The 19,786-nt window shown below is 27.9% G+C and overlaps 2 protein-coding genes across 11 annotated transcripts in view; one reads left to right on the top strand and one right to left on the bottom strand.

Moving 5' to 3' along the window:
• Positions 1-3,781: 3,781 nt before the first annotated feature.
• Positions 3,782-19,786, bottom strand: part of LOC141536151 (uncharacterized) — a 28,661-nt gene continuing 12,656 nt past the window's right edge. The window contains exon 3 of the mRNA XM_074256465.1: positions 3,782-5,412. Coding sequence (XP_074112566.1) covers positions 5,245-5,412 — 168 coding nt within the window. The 3' untranslated portion in view covers positions 3,782-5,244. The remainder of the gene's footprint in view (positions 5,413-19,786) is intronic.
• On the top strand, positions 12,727-19,689 carry LOC141536054 (uncharacterized). 10 transcript variants are annotated; one of them, XM_074256287.1, is made up of 11 exons: positions 12,729-13,073; positions 13,453-13,866; positions 14,517-14,722; positions 14,985-15,078; positions 15,332-15,539; positions 16,451-16,911; positions 17,087-17,239; positions 17,488-17,664; positions 17,741-17,843; positions 18,155-18,423; positions 18,525-19,689. In XM_074256287.1, exons 1-3 carry the CDS (start codon positions 12,966-12,968, stop codon positions 14,646-14,648), a joined length of 654 nt encoding a protein of 217 aa, XP_074112388.1. In that variant the 5' UTR covers positions 12,729-12,965; the 3' UTR covers positions 14,649-14,722; positions 14,985-15,078; positions 15,332-15,539; positions 16,451-16,911; positions 17,087-17,239; positions 17,488-17,664; positions 17,741-17,843; positions 18,155-18,423; positions 18,525-19,689. The 10 variants fall into 10 exon arrangements, 9 of the variants coding, with proteins under 9 accessions (XP_074112384.1, XP_074112383.1, XP_074112388.1 ...); XM_074256288.1 differs by lacking the exon at positions 17,741-17,843; XM_074256284.1 differs by having other exon boundaries at positions 17,488-17,843.

Below are 19,786 nucleotides of genomic sequence, written 5' to 3'. Positions count from 1 at the left end.
AAGATTGAACAAATTTCCGTAACAAGAAAACGAATAAAAAAGTAAAATGACGCAAAAAAAATCTAAAATATTTATTTGAAAAAAATTCAATTCTTAGATACCGACATCTTGATTTAATAGTCAAATAATAATAAAGAGATTTATTCAAGTTTGATTTTATAGAGGTTAACCAGAGTTAATTTTATTCGATTATAATTATAACTCATTGAAATTGCTTCTTTGTTATTAGAATTGATGACATGATGCATTGAGACACTTAATACGGTATCATAAAAATGGCTTCTTTCCATCGCAGTCTTGAAGCTAAAAAGGTGTAATACAGATGGAATATAAGGCAAAGTGCCAAAGAGGCATAAAAGTTTCAACTCAGAATTGATAAAAATGGAATATTAAGATATATTTATGAAGAAAAATTGGATTTTTTAAAACAAAATGATATTCTTTATTTGGCCTCGGTGAAATAAGCTTGAATTCAAAATAAAATAAAATATATTTCATGACACATTGAATAATGAGTTTGCAGAAGGAACTGGGTCAAATCGACCATCCAGGGTGAAACAATCACTTTTAAATTTATGATCAACTAAAAAAAGTTATTTTCACATTTTAATAACAATAAATTTTTTTATGATTTTCAAAAGAACGAAAAGTTTTCCAATAATTTTTTTATGTCTAAGACATAAAATGAGTCGATCGACTAATAAGCAATAAATTTATGTGCTTTTTAACTTGAGCTGGATGATGTCAGTTGTAATTTCTGTGATACTCGTAGTTTTGTTTCCAAGCGTATGGATAATAATTCTACAGTTATAAGGACAATTATTATTAAGAAAAAAAAAAAAAAAAACCTTTTCCGCACATGTAAAAGATTAATTTCACAATTATTATTTCTTGAAGTTGTTAACAACTTCGGTTGATTTCAATTAAAAAATTGAAAAATTTTTTAATACACCGCGAAAGATTTACTGCAATTAAGTAGAAATTTTCGTTCAAATATTTTGCAAAAAATACGTTTTACCGCTGAAGTAATGTATAAAAATATTAAAATCAGGATCTTACACATGCATCTAATAATATGTGAATGTATAAAAAAAATTTACTGATAAATTAACTATAAAAATAATATTCGGTTAGAAAAAAAAAAATAAACTTTTTGTTCATGTCGCTAAAACATAGATTTTTTATTGTAATATTTAATCTCGAGAATTTAATCTTGAATTTTTAACGAATTCGAAAAATGTTTTTAATTAATAAAAGTACTTTAATCCTTAAATGTATGAATTATGAGAATATAAATATTCTAGTTGGTTAATAAAATTTCCAGAGCTTTCTGATCAACTTAACTTTCGAACCCGACTTGGATTATTTCTGAAGCTCCAGCTCCCACATTGCATTATAGATAAAGCTAAATCGACTAGATTAAATAAAAAAAAGTATAATAATAATGCATTATAGTGACGAAAAATTCACTCCATAATCTACGTTCTACACATCGAGGTATTTTCATTTTACGTATTCTTAATCTTTCCGTTCAATTTAATATTTAATTACACAATTAATTGTAATCTTTAATCAGCAATCCATGATTTATAATTTTATATTGATTGTTTATTAATGTTAACTATTATATCATTATTTATTCATCAAATGATGCTTTTATAGTATACTTTCAACGTCACCAGACCAATAAAAATATTTTTTATCCAATGCATATTTTACTACTTTGGTTGCATCGAAAATTTCAGGGTGACATTGTGCTAGTTTATTATTGATATCGTATGTATATTTCATGTTTTATTTTTTTACAATACATTCTTTTCTATTTTGTATATTAATTTAATTTTTTTTTTTTTTTTTTTCATTTATACTAACGAGTAAGACATTGGATAAATTCCAAGTAAACCCTGTAATACACTAAAATAATTGCGTTTTAATCTTATCGTTAGCATTATTATTATCACCAAACTTTTTAAATTGATTCAGCCGCAGAAAAAATTCTGATATGGTCTGATCTGATCGTCTACGATAGTATTGGGATATATAAGAATACAATAATAATTGGTTATAATTTTTCAATTGTGTATTTTTTTTTATAAACTGAGCTTACTTTATCTCATAAAATATGTACATTTGCCATTCGGCGTTTGCCTTGGCATTAAAATCAAATGAATATATAAAGTAAATAAATATCCCGTGCAAAAAAAATTCTGATTCAAAATGAATTTAAGATTGAAATTGATTTTTGATACAAATATGAATTAGTTTTGAAATCAATCCAAATTTGAAATTAATTTGTAAATAGAAATTAGCACGCCTGTAGAAATTTTGATCCTGCTTTAAAATATTAATAGACTTCAAAATATTTAGAATAAATTTTATCTATAAAATATTCTCAAGTCTTTATTGAAATTCTAAAGTAGAATCGAAATTTCTACAGGCGTGCTAATTTCTATTTACAAATTTGGATTGATCTCAAAACTAACTCATATGTGTGTTAAAATATGAATTTCAATTTTAAATTCATTTTGAATCAGAATTTTTTTTGCACGGGATAAATGTGAGCACCAATTAATATGCCGTAATTAAAAAAAAAAAAAAAAAAAAATTGTCTTAAACTTCAGACTTAATTTTTTTTTCGAAGGCGACGATTGAGCTATCATTCACCTTTTATCAGAAATTTTCAAAATCAACTTTAATCGAAAAATTCTATGTACGCATATAAAGTCATATCAGAATATATCAAGCCAAGTAAATCTTAATATGGCCAATTTTAATATAAGAATTTTATACAAAAATATCAAAATGTACATACAGACATATCAGACCAAATCAAGTTATATCAGAAAATTTTTTCATGGGCAAAATTAATTTAACTTGCGGCAAATCACCGCATTCTGATTAATCTGAATAAATATATATTTCATTTAAATATTTACAGCAATTTATTGTTTTATTTCCATGTTATTGTAAGTGATATTACAATAAAAAGAAAAAATGAAAACAAATGTTTTTCTAAAATAACATCTAAACATTACTCATGTCATCAGTCATCGGGGTATTTGTAGTAATATTTATGAATTGAGCAATAAAAATGACACATGGTTATATTATTCAATTACATAAAAAGATTTAAAGAAAAAAATGAGAAAAAATATTTGTAAATGCTTATGCATACAATATAATATCGGAAGCGGATGACAGAGAATTATATTCTTGCAGGCTCATGCTTATTCAATTTTTTTTTTCTCTGTTTCATCTATCTCTTTATATCTTTTTGGTCTTAACTTTATTTCTTCGGTAATACACTCGTTGCGGGATTAGCTAACGCATCTTCAGTAGAGCTGGAATATCAGGATATCTGGTAAAGACTGGGAGATACGTTATTCTGATATTAGTCGGGAGTGGAGGATTTCAGATTTTGGAGAAGAACTGTGGTAAGCTTATCGTAATACGAATTGGATCTTTTACTTTACAGACTCCTAAATTTTTTTACCTTTTAATATCTATTTTATTCAACTTTTTTAAATGACGAAGTTTATGCTGCAATAATTTATTTATTATTTTTATTAGCAGCTAACCACACAGTAAAAAATTTTGCGTCAATGCGTCAAAAAATTTTGTGTTAAATATTTAACACTTTTTTGTATTAATGTGACACAATAAATATTAAATTTACATATAAAAGTGTTAAATATTTAACACAAAATTTTTTGACGCATTGACGCAAAATTTTTTACTGTGCATAATATCCTCAGTTCAATAAATAACGACTGATGTTGAATCAAAGAGCTTGAAATTCTTTTTTAATTCTTCGTGAAAAAAATCGCGTATTAAATTTTTTCGCAGCAAACAAAAAAAAATTTTTTTTCAAGTATCGTATTATAAATTTCTACTAATTGTTTAGAAAATTCTTTTGAATTTGAAAACAATTAGTTAAAATCATGCTTAATATAACTATAAATAACCCCGATGACGAGACTTTTTAGCAAATTAATCTAGATATATTTACACACACTTATAAATAAATTTAATAAAAGTTTTGGTTTGACGAGCTAGCTTCACACGCAATATTTTATCAGTCCAGACTATTCGTGTCTGAAATAATAAAACAGCAGTCACGGCATGAAAACAGCAAACTAAAATATAAAAATTAATAAATAGTAATAACCGTGGTCGTAATAATAATGGAAAAAAATGTTTTTCGGCCTTACATGCTAATACTTTGGTAATTAGTTTTGCATTCATAGCATTAAAAATAACAAATAATTACAATTATAATCATACATATACTACAATTGGACGTTTTGCTTACGGAATATTTTGCTTTTATGCATCTTTATTTTTATTATTATTTTTTAGCTCTAGTTTCATTATAAAGAACTAAAGTAAAAAAAGTTCACAGTAAATTTTTCACAGCAGAAACGAATGAGCCCACACGTTTCTAAATAATCGATTGTAAGTTAGCCTCCTTAGTCAACCAGACTCTTCTTTTATCGGCACTATCAATTTTCATCTGTTGACGGATCGACTCACCACCATCAGGGTCAGACTTTCTTTGACTTGGACCATAAAAAAAAAAAAAAAAAAGAGAAAGAGAGAAAGCCTGACCCGGAGCTATTTAGATTCAGAATAAAACTTTATAGAAAGGGACAGAGGATTTTTTTCTGTTATTCCACTGTCATCCTTCCCCTTCATTTCTTCCTTTCTCTGTTCTCTGTTCTCCCTTGCTCCTGCGCTGCTGGGATTAACGATCATGAGCATGGCAGTCCCCTGGCCCAGATAAAGAGACAAGGGTGAGTTGAATCGTCGATCGAGGGCTATTCTTCTAAAGACGAAAGTGTCACGACGGACGTGACGAGTTTGAGAGATTTTGTCTGGCATACCGATCGCGTGACTAGAATTCTTCGAATTTTACCTTGAACATCCGCAAAATGCCAAAAGAAATAACGAAAACCATACGCTCCGAAATACAAAACAACTAAAAGGAATCTTACATTCATTTTGTTCTTTGTTTTTTGGTTTTTTTTTTTTTTTTTTTTTTTTTGGATAATAGGTTAAAGACACTTGATGCAAATTATTTGCGATTTTCCTTTGGTTCTACTTTCGATGCTTTTGTCACTCGTTTTTTTTTTTTTTTTTTTTTTTTTTGGCGTGGCTTAAATAATCTTATGGCTTATGACACTTGATAATTTATGTGTAATGTTCGTAATCCCCACACTCCGAGTGTGTGGGTGGTGACGAACACTAGGTAGGATTTGGGTCTTCATATGCTTTCTCATAGTCTCGTCGACGTATCACCGCAAAATGTGTCATCTGGAATGTGTTTGTTTTTTTACAACCACGCTCTAAGGTACCGGTCATGCTGTAGCCCATGTTGAAGTCACTCGATGTTACATTTGATGTCAGGTACAACTGAAAAAAAAAAAAAAAATTTCATTTACAGTTTATTACTAGTTTATGAAATTTGCTACGAATGTAAGTTTATTAGTTAGACAAAATATTTTTTTTATAGAAGAAAAACAATAATTCGATATTTCATAGGAATTTTTATATTTTATTAATTGAAGAAAAATTTTTCAAAGAGATTTATTATCTATAGTATCTTTCAGATATTTCGATGTATGTTCTGTCAAATAAATTCATTGTTGGCAATATTTTAGGTTGATTTATTTCCTGGATTTATCTCAAAGTTTATTAATTTAGATTTTTTCTAATGATTTTTATTTTGTTTTTAACGAATATATTTTTTCAATAAATTGTTTTTTTTTCTTGTTTTTATTGATTAATATCTCGGCGGGTAATAAAAGCTAGAAATATTTTTGATAAAATAAAGAATAATTTATTTAATCAGTAAGTTTTCATGTTAATAATTCATGGATATTTTGCATAAAATACAAACAAAAAAATTATACACTGAGAAAACAGTTTTTATCCTCTCAGAATGCTTCTTTTTTTAATGATTGTCGCAAAATTTAAATTTACTATAGATGAAATGCTAAACTCCAATGGGCTAAACTCCAACTACAATGGGCATATCCTTACTTTACAAAAATGATTTATATTTCTGATGATTGTTGTAATTAATAAAAAATAAGTTAATTAATGCAATTATGAATTTTGATTGTCAATATTTTTAATTTACCAACTAAGAAAATTAAGTGTAATTTAATTATTAAATGAAGTATGTTAATCAACATGTAAACTTAAAATGTTTAATTTTATTTTTGTACAAAGTAATAATTAAGAGATTTTCTTAATATTTTATCGAAAATGTATTTAAATTATAATTAAAATCTAAATTAATGGAAAGTTTTCTTTTCATTACTAATTCTTTTTAACTAGGTCTTAATATATGCGGGTACCTTACCTTATTTAAAAAGTCGATTTTGTAAAAGAAAATTTATATTCGTATGTCCCGTGTAAAAAAAAATTATCGTTTGTTTAAGATCTTTAACGTAACACAAACCAAGACTATTTTAAGACTTTTTTAAGACGCCAAAAAAAAAAATTCTAAGAGCAGATTTTTGAAATTTGATTCTCGAATTTGTTATGAAAATAAGACGATATTACCGCGACAGCTCCGTAAAATTATTATAGATAGACTTAAAATAATCTAAAAATCGTCTTGAAAACATCTTAAAATAGTCTTAAAAAATCTTAAAATAGTCTCGAAAAAATTTTTTAAAACTTTTTAAAATTGTCCAAATTTGTCAAATATTTGTAGTTTGTGATAAAATAAAAAAAAAATAATTAACGATCAGATTATGATAAAAATAGACAAAAATCAATAGTACATTAACTAAGCAAGTAATTTCCACTTAATAACAAGGATTGAAAGGATTTCCTGTATGTGCAAGCATTTAGTTACATCTAACCACCGATAAGACGAGTTGACAATACATAATAACTATGATTATCTTTGAATTGATTAAATTTACTGCTGGTATGGTGAGAAGATCCAAATAGTAATTACTGTAAACATACATTTTTACAAGTATTAATTAAAATAATTGCTACCATTAGATAATAATGGTGTCGGTTCATATATCACAGGCAGTTGTTTGATGTTGTAAGTAGTTTTGTTATTGAAAACTTGAAAAAAAAATGTACGTGACTTAATTATTGAGTGTTTTTGGTTTAAAATGATTTACATTTATTATCAAATTTTCAATTATTTGAAGTTATAAACCAAGTTAAAAAAATGAAATTACGTGAGTTGATATCGATTATTTCATGTCGTGGGTGAGGCTATGTAAGTTCGTTTTTTTGGCTCGGGTGAATCACCCTGTAGAAAAAAATCTATATAATGTTAAGTGACTGTCTACTCTTCATAAAATTGAAAAATCTCTGTAATTAAATTATCTGAAAAGTGCCACAAGCGAATTAATTAGCATCATCTTAATTGGATCGTAAGTATTTGAGGAGGCTTACAAAATTTTTTCAAAATGTTTATATCTCAATTAGCATGCAATTAGAAACGTAAGGTAATTAAGGTAGAACAGAAAACTGCTCAGAATAGGTTACTGTTTTTTGAATACTAGTTTTCTAGTTCTAAAATATTTATTCATAATTTTTATTGAATTGTGCGACAAATCTAGTTTTTCTTTAAATATTGATTGTTGAGTAAATTACACTTATTAGGATAAATAATTTTCTTTATCTCTAAATGCAGAAACAATATATTTTTACCTGAAAAAATTTTCTGATATCACTATATACGGCCTGATCTCGTCGTTCATGGCTATATAAAGTCATACATGAGAATTAAATTACAATTCATAATAATTTTTTAATCTTTCATTTATTTTTCGAGTTATGTGTACGTCAATTGAAATATCGTATTGAAAAAAATTGGTTTAGTAGTTAATTAAACTAAAAATCAATTTTAAATAATAAATTTAAAAAAGTAAAAAAAAAATTAATTTTATGTTCCAACTTAACTCTCTTATATTTACTTATAGAAGAATATGTTACTGATTCAAAAACTTTAAACAGATTTTTAAAAACTGTTAACAGATGATTTTTAACACTAGATGATTTGATAAATATTTATTAAAAGTCGATAAATAATTTATTAAATGCGATTTATAAATTGCTGATAAATCAACAAACTCGGTCGAGTCTGGCGCCAAGTTCGGTTCTCAACGAGACTACCGAGTGTGTACATACCATAAGCAGGACGGTTTTTTGAAGTGGCAAATTTTTCATCAAATTTATTTTGATTTTTTTTTATATGATACTAGTAGCGACCCGGCCACGCGTTGCTGTGGCTGAGTGATTCAGAAAACGTGCACAACACTGAAAAAATTTGAATTCAAACGTAGCGCTATCTATGATGTATTTATGTCAGGCAGTACTACAGTTAACTGTAAGGCGCCATCTGTTTTAGACTTATGAAACTTACAATTAATAACAATAATCAACATAAGTGATTATTTTATTGTTAATTCATAAATATTGCGACCATTAATTGAAATAAAAACTATCTTATCTGTCAAGTTAGAACAAAACACACATTTAAAAAAAAAATAATTAAAATCGGTTAAGTAGTTTAGGAGTCCATCGCGGACAAATAACGTGACATGTGATTTATATATATCAAGATTTTATAATAGTATTTTATACTCTTTATTACACGTTTGAATCGATTATTATTAATTATCTTGATAATTTCTATTTAAAAATATTTAAAATAACCAGCACAAGCTATAGTGATCCAGATTTTTAGATTTCAACCTTTTTCGGTGTAAAAAATGGATGGCCAGAGACTAAATAATACAAGGATGTATACTAATCCTGTGACAAGAAAAAGACACCAATAGGTTATGGGTATTGGTTTCTTTCTCACGCACTAGTGCTGCTTCTCTTTACAGATTATCGCTCACTTACTTCCACTCACGTAAAGTATGGAAACTCATTAACTTGAAACATTTTTTATAAAAAATTAAATACCACTCGTTTATATTATTATTCAGCATAGGGACTGCCGGTCAGCATAGGGATTGTATGTAAAACATGCTGATGGACTACAATGCTTTGCCTTCAATTATTCTCTTTTTTATTTACGTTTGATTTTTGGCGGAAATGTATTAAATTAAAATTGTCCATTTTTATTACAATTACAAAAAATATTGAAATCCGAACAAAAACAGTTTCACTTTCTTTTTTTTTACAAAAAGATATAAAATAATAAATTAAAAAATCAAAAAAAACGGATATGACTGTATATGAATTTCGGAAATTAAAAAAAAATTTTGTTGTAAATTTTAACATTAAAAGAAACAATTCTGGAACGTACTTGGTGTGCTTCATTGTGTACTACATAGTTTTTTAAGTCGTAATAAATAGATTTTACGAAATTTATAAAAAGTAAAATATTTTGTAACCACGCACACTAAATACGTTAATACATTGAATAAATGAAGAGTTGAGTTTCAAAAGGATATATTTTCATTTTTGATTAATCGAGACAAAAAATCAGTTATCTTCAATTATAAATATTTTTATTGAACTTTTTTAATTTAGCTATAAAGTGCTATCCGTTATAAAGCTACAATTTGATTTTTATTCCGAAATCTTTATAATTCTCGTAGTACTTAATATTTAAAAGATCAAAAAACTGTTTTTTTTAAATATAAAAATGTACTTTTTTGCAAGTCAGCTTCTCAAATGAACAAATTGTTTTCAAATATATGATAAAATATAAAATATAAATAATTACTGAACCTTAATAAACAGTTAAAATTTTCCTATCATTGTGGAGATAATTTAGTGATCAAGCATTTCGCGTAAGAGAATTTCAACACTATCTTTAATCTGAAAATTATTTATGGTCATATATACATGATATGGACATATATCGATGTCACTATAAAATTTTATCAGTGCAGCACATACATATTGTAGATCCAAAAGATAGTTTGAAAACTTTATAATTGAATTGTTTCTATGGCTTTGTTTCACTACTCTAGAATTATAATTGTAGAGAAGTTATTGTACAATTTAACACATAAATTAAAAATCCAAATTCAGTCATGTCGCTTAAATGCAACATTATTATTATTAAAAAAAAATAAAATTCAGATGATGTATATAATGTCATAAACAACCCAGATTTGTTGAGAACGAACGTGTATACTTGTAAATGTCAAAAGAGTTATGATTTTGTCAACAAGAAATTGTATAAGCCATTGTTGAAATTTTACGACAATACTAAAATGTATAAAGCGTATCACATAAGCAATATATACACCCAGGTGCTTAGAGCATTCTCTCCTATCCGTGATATTTCTCTTCGTCATATCATACGTCGGGAAGGACTATACTACTACCACTATTATCCTTTCTTGCAGCGCAGTCGAAACATGTGCTAAAAGGGATATCTTTCGTGTTAAGGATTTTCGTGTGGAATATCTCTCCGATGTATGCATGTACGAACAACCGTGAACAATTTAACATTATATACACAATACATCTCTGTTGCAAAATAAACATATTCTAATGATAACATTGTTTATACAACAAGACAAAGAAATAAAACATGATGTACGATAGTACAAATGTAAATATTCGGTCTGAATACTTTGAGCTAAAAATGTATGCAACGAATTAAAAGCTGATGTATTTCTGTTACCAATTAATTAAGAATATTTAAAAATGAATAGATCCTTAGAAATGAAACCAGTGAAGCACAAAGGATTTATCTGCTAGTAAAATAAATTAAATTAATCGATCATTAAAAATAACTAGAAACGTATCGCACATCGAGCTACGGATGATTCAAATGATTAATTAATGGTTAATCTGGAGTTACTGGTGGCACAGTGGGTTTACTATTAGTATTGGAGATCCTAATTTGGTTAGAGTAACTGTGGTCACCTTTGACTGGATTTCGGTGTATGAGGTTACATTGTGATTGAGCGTTATTGGACTTCCAAAGTCGTCATCCAGAATTACAAAATATCCAATTCCAATTGGAATTGCACATCTGATATTGTTTGATTTAAAGTTCAGAGTAAAGTTATTTTTACTTAAGAAATTGCACAAAAATGCCGCAAGCATTCATGTGATTATTACCATTTTTATTCTATGCACTGAAAAAGTAAAAGAAATTGATTTATTAATTTTTTGTCTTAAAACCAGTTTTCTCAACTTGAAAAATTTTACATCTGCGATGAAGAGTATATTACTATCGTAAAATATAATCAAACTTGACATTGGAATACACAATTCTTGAAGACTAAGAGTTAAAAACAAGTTTCTTCTTTCAAAATAGCAGAATAAGAAATTTTTATAACCTAAATTCATTTTTAAACGTATTAGTCACTTATTTTTGATGATGTCGAAAATGACCGTACAAAGATTGTTGCTTCTGTGAGAATAACAATCAAAGTTTGAATTTTAAAAATGTTATTTCGAACTGAAATTTTTCTAATTTTAAATATGAAGCGACTCTGATTACTATTGATAATGTAATTTTTCCCTTTTTTTTCCCGGGTAGAATTCGTGAATTTTCAGAATTAATAGAACTGAACATTTTAAAATTATAAAGTCAAATTTTGGAGATAATGTTTTTGTTCCATTAAATAGTGTTTTTATTTCTTTTTTGGTGGGATAAACCACATTAAAAATTTTGAAAAGATGGTTTAAATCAGGTAAATTAGTCAAAATCATTTATTAATTTTTTACAGGAGCTTTGTTTGGATATTTCCGGCCAAATTTTGAAATTTCAGCGGAAATGCCCAAACAAAGCTCTTGTTAAAAAATTCTCTGAAAATCAAATAAATCCCTTACGCTCAAAATATGTCAGGAAATGCCCAAACACAGTTCCTATTAAAAGCGGAACTCAAAATTACAATTTTAAAAGGTCCATCACAAAAGTTACATTTTGACACACCCTACTATAAGTCTTAAATTTAATTGTATTATAAATTATTTCGTGAAATAAAATGCTAAGAATACCCAATATCGAATTATGCGGCTAAGCAATGTAACTATTGACAAAGTTGATATCGTATAGTATAATATGTATGATAAATTAGCTTTGAGATCAGTGGCTGAACATAGTCTGATAATTTGTGTTATTTATAGACCGTCTGATGAAGCTATGAAATATTGCGAAACATTGCGTTAAATAACAAAGATAGAGGATATTCACTGATTCATTAGGTTCTAAGCATACTATACAATAAATTTCAAAATAATTGTTATCAATTGATTATCTAAATGTAATAAAACACGAAAACTATCCAAAAACATTATCGATTAGTCCAACACTGATAAAAAAAGTGTTGTTTCTGTAGAAACAATTTTGATACATCACAGTACAAAATTCTATCCAGCGAGTTTAGTTGTATTAAAATACGTATTATGTTATTTAGGACACCAGTATTTTGCTCATGATACTACCAAATTTAGTTTTGAGGATAATACGCTGTGTGGCGATACTATAATACATGTCTCGTTAGCGCAACCGCTAACTCTCTGATACTATAGTCAACTTAAAATTTTTCTTCACGTTGTGTGGCGTAGTTTATGTTTCGGAGCGTATTCATACAATAAAGTATAGAAATTAATTAACTCTTTGTTTTCAACATTTAGTAAATGTAATAAAAATATTAACAATCAACGTTCATTATTGCACTAATTAATTTATTTTTTAATTACTTTAACAGCCATCAAAAATATGAATAATCTCAATAAAGTAAGGTTATGTCTGTTTTAGTTTAATGTCGGTACCACGGAGGCTAGATATAAGGAGGACGATCGACATAGGTAAATGTACAGTTAGTGCGTCCGGAAAACTGAGGATAGATCATTTTCAAAAAGAAGCCGCTAGGGCGTCACTACGTTCGCTAATGTCCGGATCATGGCGTCCGTTTGTTATTGTTTATTAATAACACCAAATTGACATTCAGTTAGTTAATTAGTTTTTTAATTAATAATCAAAGTGATAATAGTTTAAAATGGTAAATAAATGTATAGTTGATGGGTGTTTGAGTGGCCGGATAAAAGATCGTAATAAAAAATTAAAATTAAATAGTCGAAACACGTCTTTATTTATTGTGCCACAGGTAATATAACCTAACTTAGTATTTTTGTAAGAAATAATTTTTATACTAATTAAATTTATATTAATTAAATGATTATAAAAAAAATTTTACCTATAGAAATTAAAGGAAATTATAAGTGCTCTTTTTTCAAAATATTTTTTTTAAATAATTTATGTTACAAGAGTCCCAAAAATTTTTATATCAGTAGATTTTAGTATCATTTTTGATCAAATTAAAAAAGAAATTGTAAAAAGGTATAACGTAATTTTTTCTTCTTAGAATTAGTTTTAAAAAAATTGCATCGTTACCATTTTTTTGGAGCTAACGTTTTACTCAAAGTAACTTATCAAAATTATTTCCAAATATAACTTCATGTCAATTTTTTGTTTGTTTATTCAAGTGTCCAGACTTGTTAAAATTGTGGTACTGTGGATTAAAGCAAGATCTCACCCCAAAAAAAGATTATGTCTGTGAATTACATTTTAATGATCAAGATATTATTAAAACTGATAAAATATTATTGACTACTGGAATTTATGAAGAATTACCTCGAAAAAGATACTCGCTAAAGCCTGATGCTATTCCGACGTTGAATCCGAACCGTGTAAACAAAGCTTGCAACAATGAAAATAACGAAGCTCAGTATATGCAATGCCATTTATTAATTACAAATGACCATAAAACTAACTCACCACAAAACCAAGAACCAATAATTAGTAATGATCTCATAAACATAATTAATTGTGAGTCACCAAAACGCATTGACGTATTTGAAAATTTTGAAGAAAATGATAATTGTGAGAACGAAATGCAGGTAAGAAAAATTAAAATTTCGAATTATTACTCTGCAACTTAAGATAAAAGCACAAACAATTAGGAGGCCTAATTACTCTTGTTTGTTAGAATATTTATTTAAGTACTTGAGATATTGAGAAAGTGAAGCTCCCTGCCTTCGTGGAGCAAAAAAATAGTATACACTCTACGGGAAGTAAATAAAAAAGCCTCAGATCACATATTTGTCAACCTCGGCTTCGCCTCGGCCGACAATTACATGTGATCTGAGACATTCTTACTTTTCTTCCGTAGGTGTGTAATATACTATTATAAATAATAAGAAACATTCACTATAAAAATTATCAAGTTTACTCGAATTTATTATAGCAGTGTATGAGAGTTAAATTTGAAAAATATTGTTATAAAACAAATAGTCTTTCGAAAAGAAATTATTAATTATTTTTTTTTCATATTCACGTTCTTTTCTCTATTCAATTCTTTAAAACAAAAGTAAATGAAATAATTAAAGAATCATGTTATAAGATATTTCAATAAATCAAACAATCTGAATTATGAATATGTTAAAAAAAGTTAAGTCTTTAGACATGTCTCTTATATCGTCTCCTATAAATTTAGAACTATTATTACAAAAAAATAATCATTAATTTTTGTTTATTTAATCATTTCAAGCCACGTGAGTTATCTACTCCTGAATTACGTCTTGAGAAATGTTCTTTATTAACAATTATCAACGTGTTGAAATTCAATGCTTTGCCACAAAATTGGAGTTGGACAATAGATTTAGTTAATCCAAAAATATAGTTTTATGTCATTTAGATAAAGTATCCATGAATTTAAAATTTCGTATAAAAATAAGTGAAGACTTCAATATATCAGTAAGAATTTTTAGATCTTGTAATTTATTTTTTCACAGTATAAACATAAAGTTCCGAACGTTGGTTGCTAACGAATGTTCAAATTTCTTCGAAGCGAACATTACACAGAAATATATCAGTTCTCAAAGTTATTTTCTCGATTTTTTCGCGTATTTTTGAAGATTTTGATAGAATAGCTTTCAAGAATTTTGAAAATTCATAAGAATCTAATGTTCGAACGTCAGTTTTTTTGTGGTAATGTTAACATTATACTTTTGATTAGTTACTTAACTTGAAAACGCAAGAGTCGGTAGAATTCAATACCAATTTTTCCCAAATATCTGATTTTTGGGAGTTTTTGAAGGAATTGGAAAACTGTGAGTTATGTGAAGGGACTGGATTACTTTTCCATTTTTGGCTACGGACATTAATTTTTTGTTATTAATAAATTTAAAAAATTTGCTATCGATTTTCCATGTTTAAAAAATCGATTACCAAACTTAATAATTATTGTGTATCTTAAGTACGGAGCACATTAGTATACTCTACAATTGCCTAAAAATGATAATTCTAAGGTTTTTTATTACTTGTTAAATGAACTTTACTAGTATCATTTCTCATTAATAATAGATGTTCATCGGCGTGTTCTGGTGTGTCATTGCCTGACGAACAATATAAGAAACAAATGAATCTTTTTCGATGCTTTGCTTGTCGGCAATTGAGACGGAAATTGCAAAATCGATCGTACAAAGTCAAACCCGACATTAAAAGTTCGTACACTGACTTGAAGTACCAGGAGAGCCTGAAAACTAAACAAATTCAGCGCCTCAAACGTAAAGTAGGTATTTACTTATTTATCGTTTCTTCATGTATACTTGATTATTTACAGGTTGTGAGTGTTTAAGATCAATATTCTTTTATTTTTTTCAATAAACTTAAAAGTTTGATACAATGCTCGTTACATTACATTATCATTTCGTCAATACGGTTTAGTTTGTGAATACAAATTTAATCAACTACAATCTGAGAACTTAAATTAAATCACCTGTAAATGCCTATTTAACTATTTAACCCTTTACAGAATGAATCACTCATCAAAATTATAGAAACGCAACGACTTAATTGTATGGCAATTAAAGATGAAGCTCTAAGAGCGGAAATTTCTATTTTGCCTCCCGTGCAACAACTAGCAATTCGTGCTTGTTTTAATGCAGTAAAAGCTAAAAATGCCAAACAACGAAGATATACGGTTGAGTGGGTTTATGAATGTTTGCTACTTGGTATAAAAATGCTGCGGTATATGAACGACTCAGAGAACGTCAAATCCTCCCTCTTCCCTGCAAAGACACCCTTAACAAATATATCCAGAAGTTGGATAGCGCTTTTGGTTTCCCTAAAGCCATATTCGACACTCTTCGTATTAAAAGTTCACGTATGGAACCACATGAAAAACGGGGTATCCATGCACCATTCCTGTCACACTTTACTACTAACTGCAAATCTTAAAAATGCAAATCTTAAAAACGCAACCATTTTAACTATATCTAACAACTCTACTTAGCTATCGAGTATGATTATATTAACAAATCCGAGCGCATAAGTTTTTAGCTGAAAAAGTAATTCGTATTTGATATTTTTAAATAACTCTTTAAAAGCTTCATTAACTTTTAACAGTAGCTGGCTATTATTGTTAGACTACATCTGATTCACATTTATTTCATTCTAACAATTTTTTATTTTTTCTCCTAGGTACCTTTTTAATAGATGAAGTAGCTTTAAGTGAAGCCGTGAAGCTAAATCGGAGAACTATGCAGCTTGATGGTTTTGTAGACTTGGGGGCACATACTCCGGAAAATTTAATCAACAGTCGGGCTGATCATGCCTTAGTCTTCATGTACCAACCTTTTCAGGGTAACTGGGTGCAAGTAGTTGGTAGCTTCCTGAGCAGAAATTCTGTCACGAGTGCCATTCTTCACAAATTACTCATTGAATGCATCGTATTACTGGAGAATGCTGGGTTTTATGTTGATGTCGTTACTTCTGATGCAGCTCAATGGAACAGAGGAGCATGGACACTTTTCGGTGTCAAAGATGGACAATGTAGCTGTGATCATCCATGCAATTTTGACCGCAGACTTTGGTTTATTTCGGATTTTCCACACTTAATAAAATGTTTCAGGAACAAAATTATGAAACGATTGTTTTTTTGGGTAAGCTTCTCTTATAATATGATTTTTAACACCAGTGTACTGTTATTCACGATTGAATTTTCAATTTAGTTAGCATTGGAATGAATATATTCATAGGTGACCTATTTAATTTTACAACTATCAAATTTTTCAATGATTGTATTTAATTATTTATGAAAATGTTATTTATTTTTAGACTCCAGATGGTTTTGTAAGAAAAAGTCATTAGGAAGCTTTATTATTGCATGAAATTTATCTGAAAGCCAATCTAAAAATAGCTTATCAACTAACTCCCCAGCATTTAAATCCAGAAGGATATCAAAAGATGAATGTCCCGTTGGCTTATCAGGTAATTATAATTATAAAGCTGCGAGAGTAAGTTAAAATGAATTTAAGATTATCATTAACATCGAGGTAACTGGCCTAATATTTATCTTTAATTTCTAACAATTCATATTATAAATAGCTGATTCAGTTAAAATAAATAATAAGATGTATTTATTCTTATTTTGATAAAAAATTAATTTTTATAAATTTTCAATCATAACAACTGCTTATCTAATTTTAATGAGAAAAATTAAAACTTTTTGTTTTTAGCTTTTTTCGAAAAATATACAAGTTGCAATGGCGACTTATAAGAACGCTACTCCTGAGCTCAGTGATTGCGATCCAACAGTGGTTTTTATTAAAAGAGTAAATGATTTAATTGAAGCCATGAGTTCACGTACTCCTTTGAATGCTTTACGTTTAAATGATAATTGTCCCCGAAAAAAGGTAATTTTTAATATATACATTAGGTCTTTTGATAGCTTCATACAATTTTTTCGCAATAATAAAGCGAAAATTATAGTTCTAAACGGAGAACCATTGTCAACATAAAACCATCATTATACCATGTGTACATGATCACATATTATAACCAATATTGGAAAATATTTATAAAGTATATATATGTAAGTATATAACTATAAAAATAATTTAAGACACTCCAATCTTATCATGACATTATTCCTACTAATGTTTGCACATAATCCAGTCTCGCAAGTTTACTTACATTTTCAATATGAAACTTATTAAACGAAACTTCAAATGATAGTCAAATTCAATGAATTTGAGTTTATTAGTTGCGGAAGTTCCTAATCTTTATCATAGCTGATATTCTCTTGGACTATGTATCCTATTTTCTGAAACATGCATTTTTCTAGAGTAATTTCTACTACCATAAGATAGAGGATAAATAAGTAATGCTATTTATTTTTGCTAGGTAATAAGTGATTTTATTGATTATCTGAAGATTTGGGAAGCCAAAGCTAATGAAGAAAGAGAACTTTATAAAAAGAAGAAGAAAGGCAAAAAACAAAAATCAAAAAATGAAAATGAAGTTGATGATAAATTTTTTTCGCAATTACTCCTAGTACTCTTACTGGATTAAAAATTACGTTACAGGCTACTTTAGAGCTAAGTGAATTTTTGCAAAAAGAATGTAATTTTGAGTACTTGATGACATCGCGGCTTAATCAAGATCAATTAGAAGTATGTATTAATCGTTGGATTTTTATCAAATGAATAATTAAAAATTGTTATAGTAAATATTCTTTTTTTTTTTTAATATTTGAATCTTATTTAATTTATAGAAGTTCTTCGGTATAATGCGGAGTGTTTGTCGTTGCAACGATCATCCGGATACAATCCTTTTCGGGCAAGTTTTTCGATTATTGTGTTCATATTCATTAGTCACGCCGCCGAAAGGGTCCAATGTCACAGCTGGTGAATTACTACAATCTTTAATGCAGTCCAAAGATTCTCTGGCTACAGCTAATGCATTAAAAAAATTGGCTGAATGAAATTGACGCTATTGTTGAAAATGGTATTTCTAGTAATAATTATTCGTCTAGTGATGATAATAATAATACATTTTCTCATCCAAATACCTCTGTGGCTAAAAAACCCTTTGAAAGCTTGTTAGACGAAGATAGTGATGACGATAATGATGATACTATACCGTCATTTATTAGAAAACCATTCGAAAGTTTATTAGACGAAGATAGTGAGGATGATATAGAGGACGATGATGATTTGTATCACGATAATCATTATCCGTTCGAAAATTTAACTGAGGTTGACGATTCTTCTACTGAAAACAACATTAATCATCATAATCAAAATAAAATTAATATTGATTCAAATGAAAACTTTTTACAAAGTGAAAATGATTGGGAAGGAAGTAATAGTTTTCGTGATGACCAGCATTACCATCATGATTATGATGTTGTTTCCACCAGTGATGGTATAGTTGCTTATATTGCTGGATATGTTGCGAGAAAATTTCAGCGAATGACTTCTTGCTGTGAATGTATTGAAACATTACGCTCTGCGAATTCCTCTGAACGTGATCGGGTCATATAATTAATGAGCAATGGTGGATTAATTTTTCCCAGTGAAAATTTATTCAGACTAATTAAAAAATTGGAACAAATAGTTTTAACCGTAGTTGGTACTAAAACTGTTAAAATAAATACTATGCACCAAGTGCTAGAGAAAATAGCAAAAGCTAAATGCCTCCCCATCCTAGGATGTGATGAACACAAAAAGGAGCTTACGGCTAAAATATTGAATAATTTTGTAATTATGAGAGGTAATTTTTAGCTAATCTTATCAACCGAACTCTTAACGAACGAAAGATGATGGCCAAGAAACATCGTAAAATTTCTAAACTAGCTTAACTTATTAAACTCTTCAGTAATATTCTACTTTCAACATATATACGCTTATTAATTAAGAATAAAATTACCTAAACTATTTGAATACTTTATTATTATTATTATTATTATTATTATTATTATTATTATTATTACTATTACTATTATTATTATCCCAATTCGCAACTAAAAATGAA

The sequence above is a fragment of the Cotesia typhae genome, unplaced genomic scaffold (assembly GCF_013202065.1).
Source record: "Cotesia typhae breed Kobodo isofemale line unplaced genomic scaffold, CoteBio_Ctyphae scaffold_152, whole genome shotgun sequence".
NCBI lineage: Eukaryota > Metazoa > Arthropoda > Insecta > Hymenoptera > Braconidae > Cotesia > Cotesia typhae.
The sequence above is the reverse complement of the archived record's forward strand: the minus strand, read 5'-3'. Positions and strand labels throughout refer to the sequence as shown.